The 18,202-nt window shown below is 43.6% G+C and overlaps 1 protein-coding gene across 2 annotated transcripts in view; it reads right to left on the bottom strand.

Moving 5' to 3' along the window:
* ABCA4 (ATP binding cassette subfamily A member 4) overlaps positions 1 to 18,202 on the bottom strand; it is a 128,690-nt gene that overhangs the window by 79,415 nt on the left and 31,073 nt on the right. For both annotated transcript variants that reach the window (XM_004026159.5, XM_063696883.1), the window contains exons 7-11: positions 11,372 to 11,461; positions 8,491 to 8,731; positions 7,335 to 7,474; positions 6,578 to 6,694; positions 5,682 to 5,879 (exon numbers count right to left, since the gene is read on the bottom strand). In XM_004026159.5, the coding sequence (XP_004026208.4) occupies positions 5,682 to 5,879; positions 6,578 to 6,694; positions 7,335 to 7,474; positions 8,491 to 8,731; positions 11,372 to 11,461 (786 nt within the window). The remainder of the gene's footprint in view (positions 1 to 5,681; positions 5,880 to 6,577; positions 6,695 to 7,334; positions 7,475 to 8,490; positions 8,732 to 11,371; positions 11,462 to 18,202) is intronic.

Genomic DNA, 18,202 nt, shown 5'->3' with positions numbered 1-18,202 from the left:
TATTGACTGTGTTGACAGCAGAGGAAAAAGCAGTTAATGAATGCATGTTTTTTCACAGCTTAGAGAAATACAGTGGTTACTGGTTAAAATACAATTTTATGCCTTGATCAGAGGTATTTTCGTATTAAAATCTGGCTGAATTCAGCTTCCTATATCAGCTTCCTGATGTGAAATTCAAGACCTGAAAATCAAATATATTATGAAATGAAAATACACTGTGAACTCTGAATAGTAGTTCATCTGTGCCAGGCCTAACCTTTTGCTAAACAAAAAATCCAAAGGGGAGGGGTGTGTATGCTTGTTTTAGCTGAAGGGCAATAAGAAGAATGATGTATTAATTTTTCTAATTGTGCTTTTCTCCAGAAGCAAAATATATGTGAATAAAGACACATATAAATTAGAACTATAAATGAATACACATACCAGTTTAAGATATTTGCCTGTATGATGACCCATTTGTCCTGTGTCCTTAGATTTGGAGAAAAGGGTGATTGGAAGGCCCATGGGAATGAATGTCTCCCCATGAGTGATGTGAGGCTCCCCAAACCACCATCATCTATTTTCCTACTCCACTGCCTGCCTTCTAACTGGGCCGTCTGACTTCCATTTATTTCCCCCTGCTAATGGGAGGGGATCAGAGGAAAGACAGAATGTATTTATGGGGTGAATGAGATTGCAGACCTTATTGTGGAGGGGGTCTGAGACAGCAGACCATGGTCCACAGAAATGCCAGCATGGTGGTTAGGCCGTCCTCCTGGGAGGGGCCTGTACTCTCTGCTCAGAACCCCCAGGCAGGCCTTCAGCAGCCCAGTGAAGCAACATCCTTGCTTTCCTGCCCTGGAGAGACCTTCAGAGCCATCAGCAAAGAGTTTTCATGGCCTCTCTGCTACTAAGCCATCCTTAGGGTGGGGACGTGAATGATTTTCAAGTCTCCTCCAGACTTCCCAAAACACGAGAACAGAAGCAGAAAAATCCAGGACAAGTCACAGTGATGTGTTTCTTCCTCACACATTTCCTCTCTGCTATCTTCTCCTTTCTGTTCATTGCCCCTTGCTTTCCTCCTCCCCCACCCCAAGGGCAGGAAGATCAGAAACCACATCATCACAGCTGCTGGGCTTCTGCTCCCATCATACCCCTCTGCTCAGAGGCCCTTGTGAAGTCCTGGCGGCCCCGGAGGATGTGATTTGCAGCTTTGTGATTCCTAGAGGAGCACCAGCTTGGAGGCTGGGCCTATTTACAGGAGGCACTAACATCATTTCCTCTCCTAAGCAGTGTTTTTTGGCTTGTATTTTGTTAAAAAGCTAATATTTATTAAGTGCTTACTATATGTCAGTGCTTTGCATGAATTAGCTCATTTAATTCTCATAACGAGCCTATTAGGTAAGTACTATTAATATCCCTATTTTATAGATTCGGAAACTGGGCACAGATAATAGGAATTTGAACCCAGGCAGTGTGGGTCCAGAGACTGAATTCTTAACCATTTAAGCAATTAATATATTTTAAGTATCTGTTGGGTGCCTGGGGCTGCATTAGGCACAAGCTGCTTGGAAAAAATAATCCTTCTGGAAAACAAGACATTTATGTCACGATACGAATGTCAAGTAGACAAGGAGTATCCTTTATAGTACTTCGCAAAAACATTGTGAGAACCACTGAACTCCATGCTGCACAAATGAAGCAACAGAGCCTCTCTTCTCCGTCCACACCCCCTCGCACAGGTCCTGCTTATATTATAACAGCAGTGGGTGGATGGTGGTGGGCCTGGCTGGGAATAAGGGCTTAGCAGGTAGAGGCACCATGAGAGGAGGGAGATGTTAATTGAGTAACTAACTGTACAAGGGAACTGCAGATCCCACAGATCTAATAGGTCTGTAAACATGCAGATAACCAGGCCTCTTCCCTGGAAATTCTGAGCCAGTCGATCTGGGTTGATGCTTAAGAATCTGTTTTGTAAACAGACACATAGACCAATGGAGCAGAACAGAGGCTTCAGAAATAGCACCACACATCTACAACCACCTGATATTTGCCAAACCTGACACACACAAGCAATGGGGAAAGGATTCCCTATTTAATAAATGGTGTTGGGAAAACTGGCTAGCCATATGTAGAAAACTTAAACTGGACCCCTTCCTTACACCTTATACAAAAATTAACTCAAGCTGGATTAAAGACTTAAATGTAAAATCTAAAATCATGAAAACTAGAAGAAAGCCTAGGCAATACCACTCAAGACATACGCATGGGCAAAGACTTCATGACTAAAACACCAAAAGCAATTGCAACAAAAGCCAAAATTGAAAAATGGATCTAATTAGGCTAAAGAGCTTCTGCACAGCAAAAGAAACTATCATTAGCGTGAACAGGCAACCTGCAGAATAAGAGAAAATTTTTGTAATCTACCCATCTGACAAAGGTCTAATATCCAGAATCTATAAGGAACTTAACAAATTTACAAGAAAAAACAAACAACTCTATCAAAAAGTGGGTGAAAGATATGAAGAGAGACTTCTCAAAAGAAGACATTTATGTGGTCAACAAACATGAAAAAAGCTCATCATCACTGATCATTAGAGAAATGCAAATCAAAACCACATTGAGATATCATCTCATGCCAGTCAGAATGGTGATTATTAAAATGTCAAGAAACAATAGATGCTGGTGAGGCTGTTGAGAAATAGGAAGGCTTTTACACTGTTGGTGGGAATGTAAATTAGTTCAACCATTGCGGAAGATAGTGTGATTCCTCAAGGATCTAGAACCAGAAATACAATTTGACCAGGCAATCCCATTACTGGGTATATAACCAAAGGAATATAAATCATTCTACTATAAAAATACATGCACATGTATGTTTACAATTGCAAAGACATGGAACCAACCCAAATGCCCATCAGTGATAGGCTGGATAAGGAAAATGTGGTACATATACACCATAGAATACTATGCAGCCATAAAAAGGAATGAGATCGTGTCCTTTGCAGGGACATGGAAGAAGCTGGAAGCCATCATCCTCAGCAAACTAACACAGGAACAGAAAACTAAACACCGCATGTTCTCACTTATAAGTGGAAGCTGAACAAAGAGAACACATGGACACAGGGAGGGGAACATCACACACCGGGGCCTGTTGGGGTGGGGTAGGGGCGAGGCGAGGGAGAGCATTAGGACAAATAGCTAATGCATGTGGGGCTTAAAACCTAGATGATGCATTGACAAGTGCAGCAAACCACCATGGCACACATATACCTATGTAACAAACCTACACGTTCTGCACTTGCATCCCAGAACTTAAGGTAAAATAAAGAAAGAAAATCTAAAAATAAAAAAAAAAAAAATCCTGTTTTATAAAATGCATTCAAGGTCATTCTTATCTTCAGACAAGTTGGTGATCGCTTAGTAGTTGCCTGCAGTTTGGTGCTGCTGTCATGACTGGCACCTTCTGAAAGGCCACTGGGGAGCCTTGGCTGCCACTTCCAGAGATTGGAGAGCGAGGGTCACACACTCTGGAAAATTGTGGTGGCACCAGGGCAACAGAAAGTCCTCAAGAGCACCAGGTGACAGATAGAACGAGGCTTTTCCTCACTAGTTTGTTATCCTCAGGACTCACAAGTCTGAGACAAGAGGGCATGCTCCCGAGGGCCCTCGAGTTTATTCCCTTTCCTATTGCTCACAGAAGCCCCTACCTTCCAACAGTTCTAGATGACACAGACCCAGACCTGGCCCGTGGGCAAGAGTGGTCCGCCCTTAGATGGAGTCATTTACTGGGAGTATGAGGTTGAGAATTTGAAAATGACTGACATGTGCTCCCTGATTCTAAATAACTCCAGTTTAGCTGCCCAGCCAGAGATGGACATGTCAACAGCCAACTCTAATCTATCTGGGAGAGGGGTCTGAGAGAGGTGTGAAGAGAGGGCCAGGAAGCACAGAGGAGTGAATGACTAAACCTCCATCAAAGCAGAAGTGACATTTAAGAGCTGAGTGCTGAGTCTCAAAGAATGAATGAGTAGAAGCTCAGCAGATGAGGAAAGGGACAGTCATTTCAGGCATTGGTGGAGATACACTTTTCTACCTTATGTTTCTTCTTTTGGGGAAACATCTTCCTCCACTTCACAGTAATCCTGCTCATAGAAATGGCCCCATGGTGGGCAGCTGACCCAGGCCTCCCAATCAGAGTACACAGGGGTGGGTACAGGAGCCAGAGCAACAGGGAAACTCTCTAGGAGCATTGCTTCTGCTATGGGAAAGGGATTTTTGGTGTATAGATGACTGCTAAGGGCTGTAAGCAGCTAGGGCATCAGCAGAGGAGAGGGCCTGGCCAGAGATGAAGCTGAGCAGAGGCGAGTAGAAAAGTGAGGTGGAAGGACACAGGGGTCTCATGGTGGCTTCCAACTCTTGGATCCTCCTGAACTTCATTATTTATGTCCACCAATAAATGCTTTCTTTTTGGTTAAGCAAAAAGCTTGTGACCAAAAGCGCTCTAATAAATGGGCAATGAAAACAGCATTTGCAACGGGTAGAATCCCAAGAGGTCATGGAATGGGAATGCCTGTAGGCGTGAAAGGGCCAGGTAGCAGAGTTGAGGGTGTGCAGTGAGCAAGGGCTGGGAAGGTGGGGTAGGACAGCTTTGGAAGGGACCTGTGTTATTTGGGGGTCGAGTCATTAAGATTTTAAGTGAGAGAGCAACGTAAGCAGGTGTGCGGAATGTAACTCTTGTGCCAGTGTAGAGAAATGCCTGGGCCAACAGAGGCTGGACCCTGGATTCCAGGAAGGAAGCCCTTGGAATGGGCTGGTGCAGAGATGACAAGGCCTCTAGTCCTCAGAGAGCCTGGAATGCAAGAGGCAGAGTTGAGAGATATTTGGGAGGGAGAGGAGACAAAGCTTGGTAAGAGAAATCAGAAAGGCAGGCTCTGAACTCAGGCACCCCCAGAGCTGGATCCTGTTCGCTCCTCTTAATGGTCATGCGTGGGATCTTATTTAACCTCTTTAAGCCCTGGCTTCTCATCTGCAAATTGGCAATGATAATGGTGCAAGCCTCATGGAGCTGTGAGAATTAAATGAAGCATATGTGTGTAAAAGCAGTTGGCACAGTACTTGGCATAAAGTAACACTCAGTAAGTGACAGCTACTGTGTGGAGGGTGAAGAAGGAAAATTAGGGATGACCCTGAAATCCCTCGCTTGAGAATTTGGGCAAACGCTGATGACGTTAATTAGGATAGGAAATATAGGAGAAGGATATGTTCTATGGGCAAGGAGAACATACAGTTTTTGGAGGGGACATGTTGAGGCTGATGTGCTTGTAGAACTTGAGGGCAGGAGTGTCCAGCAAGCAATGGACTGTGGGGTTGAGGGGACACTGGCCATAGATGGCCACTCAAGCAATGTCAGACAGAAGAGGGTTGAGGACAGACACAGATGCTTAAAGGGGGCTACAGGAGGAGGTGCCCAGCATGAGAAGTAGGAGATGTGAAGAGGAAACCGTTTTCAGCATAGATAAGTTTTAATTATGGATAAGCTGTTAGAGAATGAGAACTGTACAGGGGATGTAGGGATTCTTGTTTCTTCGGTGGGGAAAATGAAAGCTTAAATTCAAGACCACTTGACTTGCTAAGGGAGCTCTGGCCCCACTCATGGGGCTATCTTCAAGGGGCCCACTGTGGGGCTTGCAGCCCCTTACCTCCAGGTATTGATTGACCAGGCGGAGGGTGCGATCAGTGATGTTAAATATGTCCCTCCAGTCGAAGTTGGCCATGTCGTCAGCCTGGCTTTCCTGAGGGCCCTTGTAGAGGAAGTTTAGGATGGCTTCAGCAGTAATACCTTCTTCACCAAGCTGCCTATTCAAAAAGTCTTTTACTGTTGGGTTCCCCAGGGTATCCTTGGGAAGAAGAAATACAGTCACTGCTTAGAAATTCCATAGGATCTTTGGTCTTGTTCTTCAGCCATTTCTAATTTTTAGTGATTGAGGATAGAGATGCTAAGGCTCCCTGAAGAGCTGGTGAGCTTGTTCCACTATGAAACATACCTATCTATATCCCATTTCCCCCAGTCTATGGGTCTCTAGAATAGAGGGAAGATGTGTAGGGGCAAAGGAGGGGCCAGATGGGGGTCATTGAATATGGTGTATAAAAAGCTTTCTTTTGCTTATGGATATTTTTGTTTTCTTTTGAGTGTCCCTGATATATAGAACTCTTGTGTTCATTTTGCAAAGCTGAAAATGAGACCAGACAAACACATTTCACCATCTTTGGAGTTACAGAGCTGGCCCCTTGGGGAGATGCCTCTTTGAATTTGAGGCCCTTGAGTGAATTCATAAAAGCAGGAAACTCCAGGAAGCCACTGGTCTTGTGGCAGCTTTTAGACTTCTCCCAGAATTCAAGAAACATATTTCTCATCCAAAGTCAGTGACCCCACTTGGTGACTGCTTGGAATGAAGGCCTTTGGGGCCTGCTTGTTGTATTTTGATCTAACTCCAATAGCGATTAACTCTTTCCTGGGAAAAGGAAACAAGTGGAAATTTCCTGTCCCCACCCCTTCCTCCTCCCCTCCCCTCCCCATCCTCCAACCCCCCCTTACTCTGATCATGTTCATCTGTGTGCTGTTGTCAAAGAAGTACCAGATCTGGGGCCCTACTTCTTCCCAGGCTTTGACCAACTTCCTAACGCGTTCCAGTTCTTCAAAAGTTGAGTTGGCCTAAAACCAGACAGAGATCGAGACAGAGACACGAACAGAGAGAAAAGTGAGAGAGAACTTTTGGTTGTGTCTTTTCTGCCCCATCACTTAGTGTTAGGGAAAGGCTTTTCAAGGAAGTGTTTTTATTTTCTCAGTCTATTGCTATTTCCCAGAACAATTCACCATCTCCCAACTTCCTGGGCTGACAGAATCTAATTTCTTAGTATCTCAGAAGTCCATGTAATATTGATGATATTATTTTCTCAGAACCTCCCTCGTTAAAGCTAGATTTGGACCCCCTGGGAGAAAATACTCTTCCTCCCTTCCTCCCTGTCTTTATCTGAGTAGCCAGGATTCAGAGAATTGTGAACCCTTCCATCAGGGATATAATTCAAGCAATGGGAAAGAAAACCTCATTGTAGGCTGCAGTAGAGAGGGGAGGGCCCAGGCAGGGGCACTGAAGCAAAGCATTCCAGTGATGACTGTGGATGGGGGAGGAAACGCAAGAGTCCACTTAGCAAAAAACAAACATAAGATGTGCTACCAGGAAGGCACATCTCACACACACACACACACACACACACACACACACACACACACACACACACACACACTTCTGGGAGGTCCAGGGTACACAAGGCAAGCCCAGCTGGGATCTTACATTCTTCAGTATCCTTCGTGCTGCAGGTGAATCAGGAGTGTACAGGATTTTTCCCATCAGCAAAGGCTTTGCTGCCCTCCAAGCGATTTTGGTTAAAGGATTTGACTCCAGGCTCTGGATCAATGCATTACAAAAGGATGCTGCCAGGAGAGAAGGGACAGATTTTACAGAAACTCCCCATTGCTTGTAACTCAACATAGTCATTAGTGTATCCACATCACATGTCTCATTCAACTCCATGCTGGAGGATTTGACGAATAACCTAAATTAATAGGCTGTACCCCACCAATAACAAGCTCATCATTAGTAGCAAAATGCCACAGTGCCTCTCAGTAATGGCCTCATCAGAGAAACAAAGGATGCGACTTGCCCTGTGGTTTATTCTGCTTTAGGAGAAGGAGGTTGAGAAGCCTGCCTCTGATTACTGCTAGGAACTGAGGCCTTTCTCAGATGAAAGGGACTGAGAGGCCAAACAAGGCCCCCGCTTGGAATCTCAGCTTGAGCCTCAGTAATTTCCCTTCAATTAGCTGCTTAGCTGCTTTGTTGTGTGTAGCTATCTTAGAGTCCAACTACTTTTGGCATGTCCCTTGCTGCCTCTTTTCAGTTTTTAACTAGAGGGGCAGCCAGTTACATTTCTTCCCCACCCCATCCTCCTTTACCCCATAGAAGACCAAAAAAACAAAAATAGTGAAAGGTGGGGAAGATGATTTGCCAGGAATTTGCCATTTGGAATGTAATTCAGTACTACACACATAGATTTTCACGGTATTGTGTTTGTAAAAGCGTCCCACAGCCGTGTTTACTTGCCAGGGCCCTTCTGACCTGAGCTTCACCTGGAACTCTGGGTTGCTTCCTTGCGGATCATTCTCTTCCTCTTGAACTTAGCCCTAGTTCAATTACATCAGTGGGAAATGGCCCCTCTGTTCCCTTTCCAAGTGGGCCTCAGTTCTTTCTGTGGTTCATGTCCAGAATTGCTTATAAGCAATGCCCCCTTTCTGCAAGGGGTAGTGGACTTTCTGGGAGAAGTCTCTTTGCCTAAGGCCACTCAACAAGACAAGATAGATGCAACCCCAGGTTTGGTTTCACCTAGAAGTGTTAAACCATCAACTTAACCAACATGAGAGGCCAATTTATAAGCAGGACTCAGAAAACTTACTAGTTCTTCTGTCATAAGAATAGATAGGATCCTTCCTTGTGGAGTCAATCCCCAGAAAGGCCTTATAGTTATTGTCTTCATACCAGTTGAAGGAGAGCACCCGAGAGCCACCTCCCTCGGGGTAGCCACACAGGAGGTCAGACAGGATGCCCATCAGCTTTGTAAAGGTCTCTGGACCACCATTCTGCATGAGGGGCCTGGTCACCCACAGCAAGTCCTGCATACTCGGCCGACGGATAAACTAGGGCAAGGCAAAATCTTCAGGTTATTTTAAGGCAGCTAGAGTCATAATCTACTGTGAGGCCAGTGCTCCAAAGTTTGGGTTTGACTTCCACATTTAAAAGAAAACATCCATATATTCTCAGCAATCCTTAATCCAGCTGCGAAAAACAAAAAACAAAACCTACTGCCATCTACTTAGGGACTAGGAGAATACTAGGATGAGCCTTAAAGAAAATCACAGAGTGGCCGGGTACAGTGGCTCATGCCTGTAATCCTAGCACTTTGGGAGGCCGAGGCAGGCGGATCATGAGGTCAGGAGATCGAGACCATCCTGGCAAACATGGTGAAACCCCGTCTCTATTAAAAATACAAAAAAATTAGCCGGACATGGTGGTGGGCCCCTGTACTCCCAGCTATTTGGGAGGCTGAGGCAGGAGAATGGCGTGAACCTGGGGGGCAGAGCTTACAGTGAGTAGACATCGTGCCACTGCACTCCAGCCTGGGCGACTGAGCAAGACTCTGTCTCAAAACAACAACAACAACAACAACAAAAAATCACAGAGTGACCCCTAGAGCACTGTAGTATAGCCTCTCTTCTTCTAGTCTCTTTTATTTGAATTCGTTGGGAATGTGTCCTTGGGCAAATGCAGAAAATATTTTACTGTTAAGCCAGTTCTTGGGTTCTGTTGTCCCACCAAGATGGGGATACTGGGGAGAAAAAGAGGGAAATAAAATGATTGGGGAATGGTTCTGTTGTAGAAAGGCAAGATCAGAGCAAATTTCTTTGGCTAAATAGTCTAAAATTTAGTTTCTTATATTTGGAAAATAATCTTATTAGCTTAATTTTACCAATGAATTCTTCCATTTCCTTGAAATGTGTGGTTTGTGGTTTTCTCGTGTGTGTGTGCATGTGTGTGTGCGCATGTGTGTGTGTCTGTGTGTGCGCTTTAAAATTCTAGCAAATACAGAACATATGAAGTATCCATTCCTGGAAAAACACTTTTTCAATTCTGTGCCAGCTAAGAGGAGGTTGGTGGCCTTCTCTTCTCCATGTGGGCACCCTGTGGTGCTTGCTGGCCTCATCCTTTGAGGGTAGATCTGTAATGCCGAGAACTCAGGAGAAGGCTGGTGGAGCTCCCAGTAGCTTGGCTCCCATAATGCCATTTGGCTTTGCTTTAGGGGAAAATACAAAATTAAAATAATGCTGCTTTTATTCCTAAAACACACCTTATTACTTGCTTTGCTTTCAGTGGTACTGGGGAATTTATAAAACCATTAGGATTCAATCAGTGAGACTGAAAATATTTCCCCATTGCAATAAGCCATGTTTACCTGTCATCCCTCTCTTTGTCCACATGCCAACACTTGCCCTCTGAAACTGATGAGCCCAGGGAGAATCCACACAGTGAGTCATGCCTATAATCACCATCTATGCTTCAATAAAGTCAAAATCTCAAATTGCTTCAACAACAGTGAGTCTTATGACAATCTTGTAAGGGGTTATTACTATTATTATGTTGCTCATTTAGTCAAAGCACTCAGAGATGAAGGGGCTGTTCTCAGGTCAAATGGTGTAATATCAATTAATATAAACTGGGCCTTCTGCTTTAACTTAGTTCACAAATGATTAGACTTGCTATCTAGACAGTCACGAAGCCTTCTGGAACTTCTACTCAGAACTAAGAGTGTTGATATACTTTGGGGATTGTTTGTACATTCTCTGTCAATTTCAACCTTATTGTACTGATATAAATTTTTTTAATGCTATGAAGAAAAGACTGTTTAACAGAGACTTCCACTGTAGCAGGTGAGCATTAGTACAATGGGCTCTTCTCTAACTTTCCCACACATCAGTGTGCATACTTGGCCCAGGTTGAGATGCGTTTTATAAAGACAGATTCCAACCATGCAGTTTTCCAGGTTGGTGGAGCCCAAGTCAGCTGCTAATAATGAAGGGAGAAAAGTTTCGAAAAAAACCTGTTTCAACTTTTCCCTCCCTTTCGTAACACTCATCACACTTGAAGAGAATTATTTTTTTCTCATCTCTCTTTCCCACAGGGTCATGACCAAATCTGTGTGTTCATCATCATATCCCCAGCACCTCTTATCTATTGCGTGGAAGAATCCATTTCTATATGGGAGGAGACTTGTGCAATCAGATGTTAATTAAAATGTGCGCATCTTTTTACAAAACAACACAAAAGTCCATTGTTTTCTTTATGATGAAATAAGCCAACATAGGTAAAACACTTAGAAGAAGAGTGCCTGTAAGCTATAAAGGTGTATGCTATTATTATTGGCAGTATATATTTATGTGAATTTTAAGACTGTAACAGAATAATGAACCACCTCAGTACTGAAAAGACTTAGATTCAACTGTAAGTCTTCTGATGATTTATGCCACACCAGGCAAATTGCTTATTGCCAGTGGCATTTCTTTTTTGATGTGAAATCAGAAGGGTGGTTCCTTTCTTTCTGCCTCTTACTTAAGAGCACAGATAATTTGGGATGTGAACAGGTGCTTTGAAATCGCTAGATGGAAAGATCAAATGTACTTTTCCTTGAACAGGTTTGAAATACAATTAAATTATTTGACATAAGTGGGGTAAATGGTGGAAAGACATAATGAAATTATAATTACTACCATCAGGCTACTCACCTCTTGAATTCTTGGTGACATATCAGATAATATTCCTCCCCAAGATCTCAGATTGATACCTTGAGAACGGCTGTCTAGGAGTGTGGGAAGCTGTAATTGACAGTAAAACAATTTTTTAAATATATATATATGTTTGTAGGCATATACACACATAGGCACACTCTGATCTCCTATATGCTTGAAAACTCCCCCCCTCCTTCTTTCTGATCGCAGGATCTTTTCTGCAAGATTACTTTTAGAAACAAAAAACTCTTTTATTTAATTGAAAAAATAAAGGCTCTCATTCCAAGACTCCTTGCTGCACTTGTCAATCACAGATAGTTTCATAGTTATATTAAATACTATCACTATTTCAAAGTGATTCTAATTGCTGTTTTAGCGACACCAAACAAGATTCCTGGAGGAAGGAAAACAGAGTGCAGCTGGCAGAGACTGAAGGAAGTGCTGCAGGCCTGGGGTGCCCATCTGTTCACCTCGGAGCTTTGTAGACACTGCAGTCTTCTCGTCATTGTTTACATCTGTCTTCCTCTGTGCCATTTTCAGACAGGTTGTGTCTCTTCCTCCATTCAACACTGCTCTCTCATGGAGGATTTGACCAGCTACATCACCTTTATTTTAAAGAAGCTGCTGGTAGGAGTCGGAGAAGTTCCCTTGCAGATTCTCCAATTGCCAGCAGTGTTCAGGAAACCCCAGCCCATGTGAACTCACCACTGCTCCTGATTTTGCCACCTCGGCAGGGGATGTGGAAGCCCCCAGGTGTGCTGCCTCCAAGCTCCAGAGACTGATGTGAACATCTGGTTTTCTGGAAACCAAGATCATGTCCTGTTTGACTTCATGCTTCATGTTTCAAAACTGATGGAATCACTGATCCTAGAGGAGTCATGTAGGACTGAGTTCTAAGTGTAAAGACAGTGGTTTTCAAACTCAAGTGTGCTTCCTGAGTAGGTGTGAAGTGAGCACTGGGCATGTGCCTTTTAACCAGCTGGACTTGTAACTCTCATCCAAGTATCTGGGGACCAAAAGCCTCTGCTTTTTATTTGCCAGCACAGTTCTCCTAAATGATCATTGGGCTGTCCTAACTTGCATCAATGCTGACAAACAGGTGGAGTTAGGCTTTGACCAGCCAGGTTCTCATTTGTAGCTGTGTGTCTTTGTCCCTCTCTTCTTGGCTGTAGATGCAGAGGTCCTTGTATTCCTTTTGACCCTGAAACTCTAGAATAAATGTAGGTACACTCAGGCAGCATTCATATTTCAGGCTTATTTTCTAATTGTGAAATAAAAGGCTTTGTTAGGTATAGGAGTTACTAAGCAGATGGGTAGAATTTTCCAGAGGAAAGAACAGCTAAGCTGCTATTGACACCACATCACTGAGAAGCGTCTCCCCTCTTTGACCTGAGCACTGGACCGAGAAATTTGTCTTGCCGGGAGTACTCTTCAAACTCCTTCGAAATAGCTTCAGTGGGTGCTGGGCAAAGCACTTTAATTTCTGTTTTTTCCATACAAGGGTGGGGCTGAGAAGAGTGGGTGGGAAGGGAGGAAGCAAGTAGGCAAAACTGTGTGTCAATAAGCAAGTTAGCACCAAGTCCTGCCCATCCTCCCTCCTGTCTCCCCTGAGATTATTAGAGATGAAAAGAGACCTGAGAGACATAGCAGTAAAATGGCCACAGGTGGATTTTGATTCTGATCTGAACAAACCAGCTGTAACAATTGGGGGAAAGTGGACATGAAATGGGTATTAGGTATTATTAAGACATTATGATAAATTTTGTTGGGTACGATCATAGCATTGTGATTTTGTTAAAACAAATAAGTTCTTACATGTTAGAGATACAGAGGGAAGTACATATGGTGAAATGATATATTGTCTGTGATTTGCTTCAAAAAAACTTCAGGAAAAAAAAGTGGAGAACAGTTAAAACAAGAACAGCCAAATATTGATAATAGTTGAAGCTGGGTGATAGATCCATGGGAGCTCATTATATTATTCACTCTAGTTTCATACTTTTTTCCTATAATAAAACGTTTTAATAATAAAAAAGGTTTTAGTGTATATGCAAAAATAAATTGTCGAATGAGCAAATACTAAGGAAGTATCCTATCTGTTTTGTTCTTCCTCTTTAGGACTGCCTTTGTTCACTTCCTTTCTAGAATATTTTATCAAAATAGGCATAGAAAAAGGACTGGCCTTCTTGCCAGTCCCCTTGCCTCTAGCCCCCTCCCTTCCAATGCATTGTTGTCTGAGTTACCCAACAGGCCAATCCAGTCATGTCGCTTTCCCTGCTCAAACATCTTCCATGGCTCCCTACTGTCTCCAGCAGAGAAGGCCATTACTACGTTATGACACACATGACCTCTGTGAGCTGGTGCCTGGCTCCCTCACTTGCCTTCTCTCCTGCTTCTCTGCTGCCACAATGGACTTCTTTTTATGTCTGCTCACATATCAGCTGTCTCCTGCCCCTAGCTCTGCTCTCTATTCCCCCCCATTCCTTCTTTGCCTGGCAAACTTCTATTCATCCCTCAAGTCTCATTCCTAACATGATGACCTATGTGATCTCCCAAGTAGATTTAGATGCCCCTTTTTCCATGCCTCTTGCTCACCCCTGCCCAGCCACGCTCTCTTTAGGAGTTCTGTTTCCTTCCTTGTGCTCTTCACCATTGGTAATTATTCGGTGTTTACTTGTCATCTATCTCCCTTGTAAGACTCTATGCTCCATGTAGACAGAAATCATACTGGATGACTTCTAGGTATGCTGGGCATGTGGTGGGCACTCAATATTTGATGCGTGAGTAAATGATCTTATCAGAATAACAAGCAGATTGATTATAATTGTTTATACACCTGATACTCCATGAAATGGTATGTTCATTAAGGACAGGACCCCACTTTTTATCTTTGTATCACCAAGCTTTTTATCCATTGCATTTTCTGTACACTCATCAATGTCCAACTAAGGAAGGTTCTGTAAGACAAGTCTGCTTTTAAGTTGTCTTTTTTAAAAGGGTAAATAAATTTGGTCTTTTTATCTTGAAGTCAAATTCCCCTATATTGAAGTCCTGTTAGAAGTGGATGTAATAAAGAAGTGGTAAATTAATGACTTCCTGAAAATTCATAATCACTCAATTTTACTAATTCAATTAATTGTATTACCTAGGTAGTTCTGAGTCACATGAAGAGCACATAGGCTTTTTTTTTTAAGACAACGAAGTAGTAGCTGTTTACTTATATAAAGTACAAGGCAAAACTGTCTCTGCAAACTTCCCCACATCTCTACCCAAGGATAATCAATGTTAACAATTTGGCACGTATCCTTCCAGAAGCACCAAGACTTTAACTTCTTTTTATATCTTTTTCCTGATTGACAATTCCACAGACCTCCACATTTTTACCATAGTTTGCAGTTTAACCACATCAGCATATGTGGCAGCACTTGGAGAACACCCTGCCCCAAATGGTGGCTTTGCTTTCCCTAAAGACTAAGGGTTCCCTCCAAGAATACGAGATCAGCACTGTCTTAGTTCACTCTGGCTGCTACAACAAAATACCATAAGCTGGGTAAACAACAGAAATCTATTTCCCACAGATCTGGCAGCTGGGAAGTCTAAGATCAAGGCTCCAGCAGGTTTATAGCATGGTGCGGGCTCATTTCCTGATTCGTAGATGGCATCTTCTCTCTGTGTCTTCATATGGTGGAAGCGGCAAGCTGGCTTTCTGGGGTTTTACAAGGGCACTAATCCCAGTCATGACCTAATTGCCTCTGAAAGGCCCCACCTCCTAATGCCATCATCTTGGGGATGAAGATTTCAACATATGAATTTTGGGGAGGATGCAAACATTCAGATCATAGCATGCATCTCCTCTGCATTTTTATCCCCCTGTTGCCTAAAAGTCCTAATACATGTATAACATGAAGCATAAGAAAGACCACAAGAATAATGCACACACCAACCCATTCCATTAACCTTGCCTAGCACTGAGTGACTAGGCTTCATCACAGTGACAAAGATTGATGCTTATCTATGCAATATTGCTGAAAGTCATAATGCCTGGCCCAGCCTCCCATGTATACAGGGTGAGCCTATGGCACAATGGTAACCAAAAAGACACCAGGAGAAGTCATAGGATGGCGGTTTCTGGAAATGGTCTTTTGAAGTAGGCCCCTCTGCCCTTTGCCTGGCCCCTGCCTGCAACATGGGTGTGCTGGAGGAGGCAGCACAGGTGTTTCGAGGTCACCAGATGACAGGCATATGCTGGGGATGAAGGAGGGAAACACAGGGCAGCCTGGGGGTCTTGAGGAAACCTGTGGTGCTCCAAACCCCTCTTGGAGGACCCAGCTCCAGACTGCCTGGGGAGAAAAACGAAACCCACGGTTTCTCTGACTTTTGTTACTCACAGCCAGGTGCAGTTTCTAAATGATAAAATCCCACATCTGACAAATATGTATTGAGTGTCTGCTATTGTGCCAGGTGCTGGGGACACGGCAATGAATGAAACAAAGTCCTCCCTTCATGGGGTTTACCTTCAAGAGTCTCCCTGAGGCTTCGCCAGCCCTTCCATCACTGTTGTCATGCTGTGTATATGTGCAAGATTCTCCCACAGGAAAGAAAGAATCTACCTCTGATCGTTTATGCCTCCCTAGCTACAGTCTAACTTCTCTCTTCCACCCTTCATTCCCACATTCTTTTAAGCATCGTCTGTAATCAGTGACTTCACTTCCTCACCAACACTTCCCTGGCTTCCACCCTCTCCATCCTACTAAGATGCTTTATCAAGAACCCCCCAGTTTTCTCCTGGTTTTTAAGTCTAGTGGACATTTTTGCTTCTTGTATTTTCAAACCTCTCTGCTTTTCTCAACATTTTGATCATGTCCTTTTCCTCCATGGTCGTCTGTGACACTGCTTTTGCCTGGTTTGCTTTGCTACTTCTCTGTCTTTCCCACCAGCAACTGTGCCTCTACCTTCCCCTGAAGTGCTGAGGTTCCCAAGGGCCTCCCTTGCTCCTCTCACTCTGCACACTCCCTGAATAGTCTCATTTCCTTTATCATTTAATCTGCTACCTTTTTGTTGATGACTTCTAAATCTGTACCTCCAACCTAGACCTCTCCCCAGAGCTTCAGACTTACATATCCAACTGTCTGCTGGGCATCTGCCTAGATCCAGCATGTCCTGAACTGACCACATCGTCTTACCCCAAACCAACTTCTGTGCCTGTGTGCCCTTTCTGTGGCTGGTGCCACTTTCTGTCTGGGAGTCATCATGGGTTCTTCCCATCCCATTGTCTAAATCTCCAGCCTGGAGATCCAGAAATTGGTGCTGGGAATGAGTGTGGGGTAGGATGAGCCCTTAGTTAGCAGAGGGTAACCAAGGGACATCTGAAAGGCTACTTTAGGAGGAAGCTGGCATCAAACACTGGAATCCAAAGAAGCTATGCAGACAAAAAGCAACCAGGTCCTAGATAATAGGAAGGCATCTAAGAGGGGGTAGGAGCCCAGAGGCACAACCTAAGGAACAGCCACACTCATGTCTCCAGGGAGGCTGGGCATAAGTAAATCAGTCACAAGCTCCCATCAGTTTTGATTATTTCCTCTTCTTTCTGAATTTGTTTCCTGTCTTCCTCACTTGAGTGTGGGTGGGAGATTGCCATGGCCATGTGGACAATCTTCTCTCCATCCCCTCTCCTTTACTTCTGCAGGCCCCAGGCACACTCTGGTCTTGAAACTCCACCACACATCACATGAACACTTTGGAAAGCATCTGTGTCCATATCTATTCAGATCTCTGTCTATCTATAGGTCTAGGTCTATGTAGGTATAGTTTTCTAAAAGCTCCTAATTTTTACTTATGAAATTATTTGACTTTGAACAACTTATTTAATGATTTATCTGGTATGAATTTTAAGCAATCATTGTGAATACTTAGAAGTGTTTGTAAAGTGGAAAAACCTGAACTGCAAACAGGCTTTGGAATTTAAGATTTTATGAATATAGTAAATCCTCACTTAATTCATCCACAGGTTATTGGAAACTTCAACTAAGTGAAATGGCTATAATGAAACTAATTTTACCACAGGCTAATTGATATAAACCAGAATTAAGTTTCTTTCTTTTCTTTTCTTTTTTTTTTTTGAGATGGAGTGTCACACTGTCACCTAGGCGGGAGTGCAGTGGCACGATCTCTGCTCACTGCTCCGCCTCCCAGGTTCAAGTGATTCTCCTGCTTCAGCCACCCAAGTAGCTGGGACTACAGGTGCCCACCACATCTGGCTAAAATTTGTATTTTTTAGTAGAGACAGGGTTTTACCATGTTGGCCAGGCCGATCTTGAACTCCGGACCTCAAGTGATGCGTCTGCCTCGGCCTCCCAAAATGCTGGGATTACAGGCGTGAGCCACTGCACTTGGCCCAAAATTAAGTTTCTATAGCTTGTTTCTGGTTACAATAAATCACCAAACTTCAAAATAAAGACTAAAATACTTCTAATATTAAATATTGAAATACATGTGAACTATACATACATTTTTAAAGATTAATTAAAAAGTAAGATAATTATTCACCCAATTATTTCAGTTCAGAGTGATGGGTGGCTGGATTCCATCCCAGCAGCTCAGGGCACAAGGTAGGAATCTAACCTGGACAGGATGCCCTCCCATGGCAGGGGCACTCACTCCCACACCCACACTCACTCACGTTGGAATCATGCAGACACACCGTTTCCACTAATGGGCACATCTTGGGGATGTGGGGGAAACAGGAGTACCTGGAGCTAACCCAAGCAGACATGGGAAAGATGTGCAAACCCCACGCTGACAGTGGCCCTGGCCAGGAATCAGTTTTGT

Source organism: Gorilla gorilla, chromosome 1, assembly GCF_029281585.2.
Source record: "Gorilla gorilla gorilla isolate KB3781 chromosome 1, NHGRI_mGorGor1-v2.1_pri, whole genome shotgun sequence".
Lineage (NCBI taxonomy): Eukaryota > Metazoa > Chordata > Mammalia > Primates > Hominidae > Gorilla > Gorilla gorilla.
The sequence above is the reverse complement of the archived record's forward strand: the minus strand, read 5'-3'. Positions and strand labels throughout refer to the sequence as shown.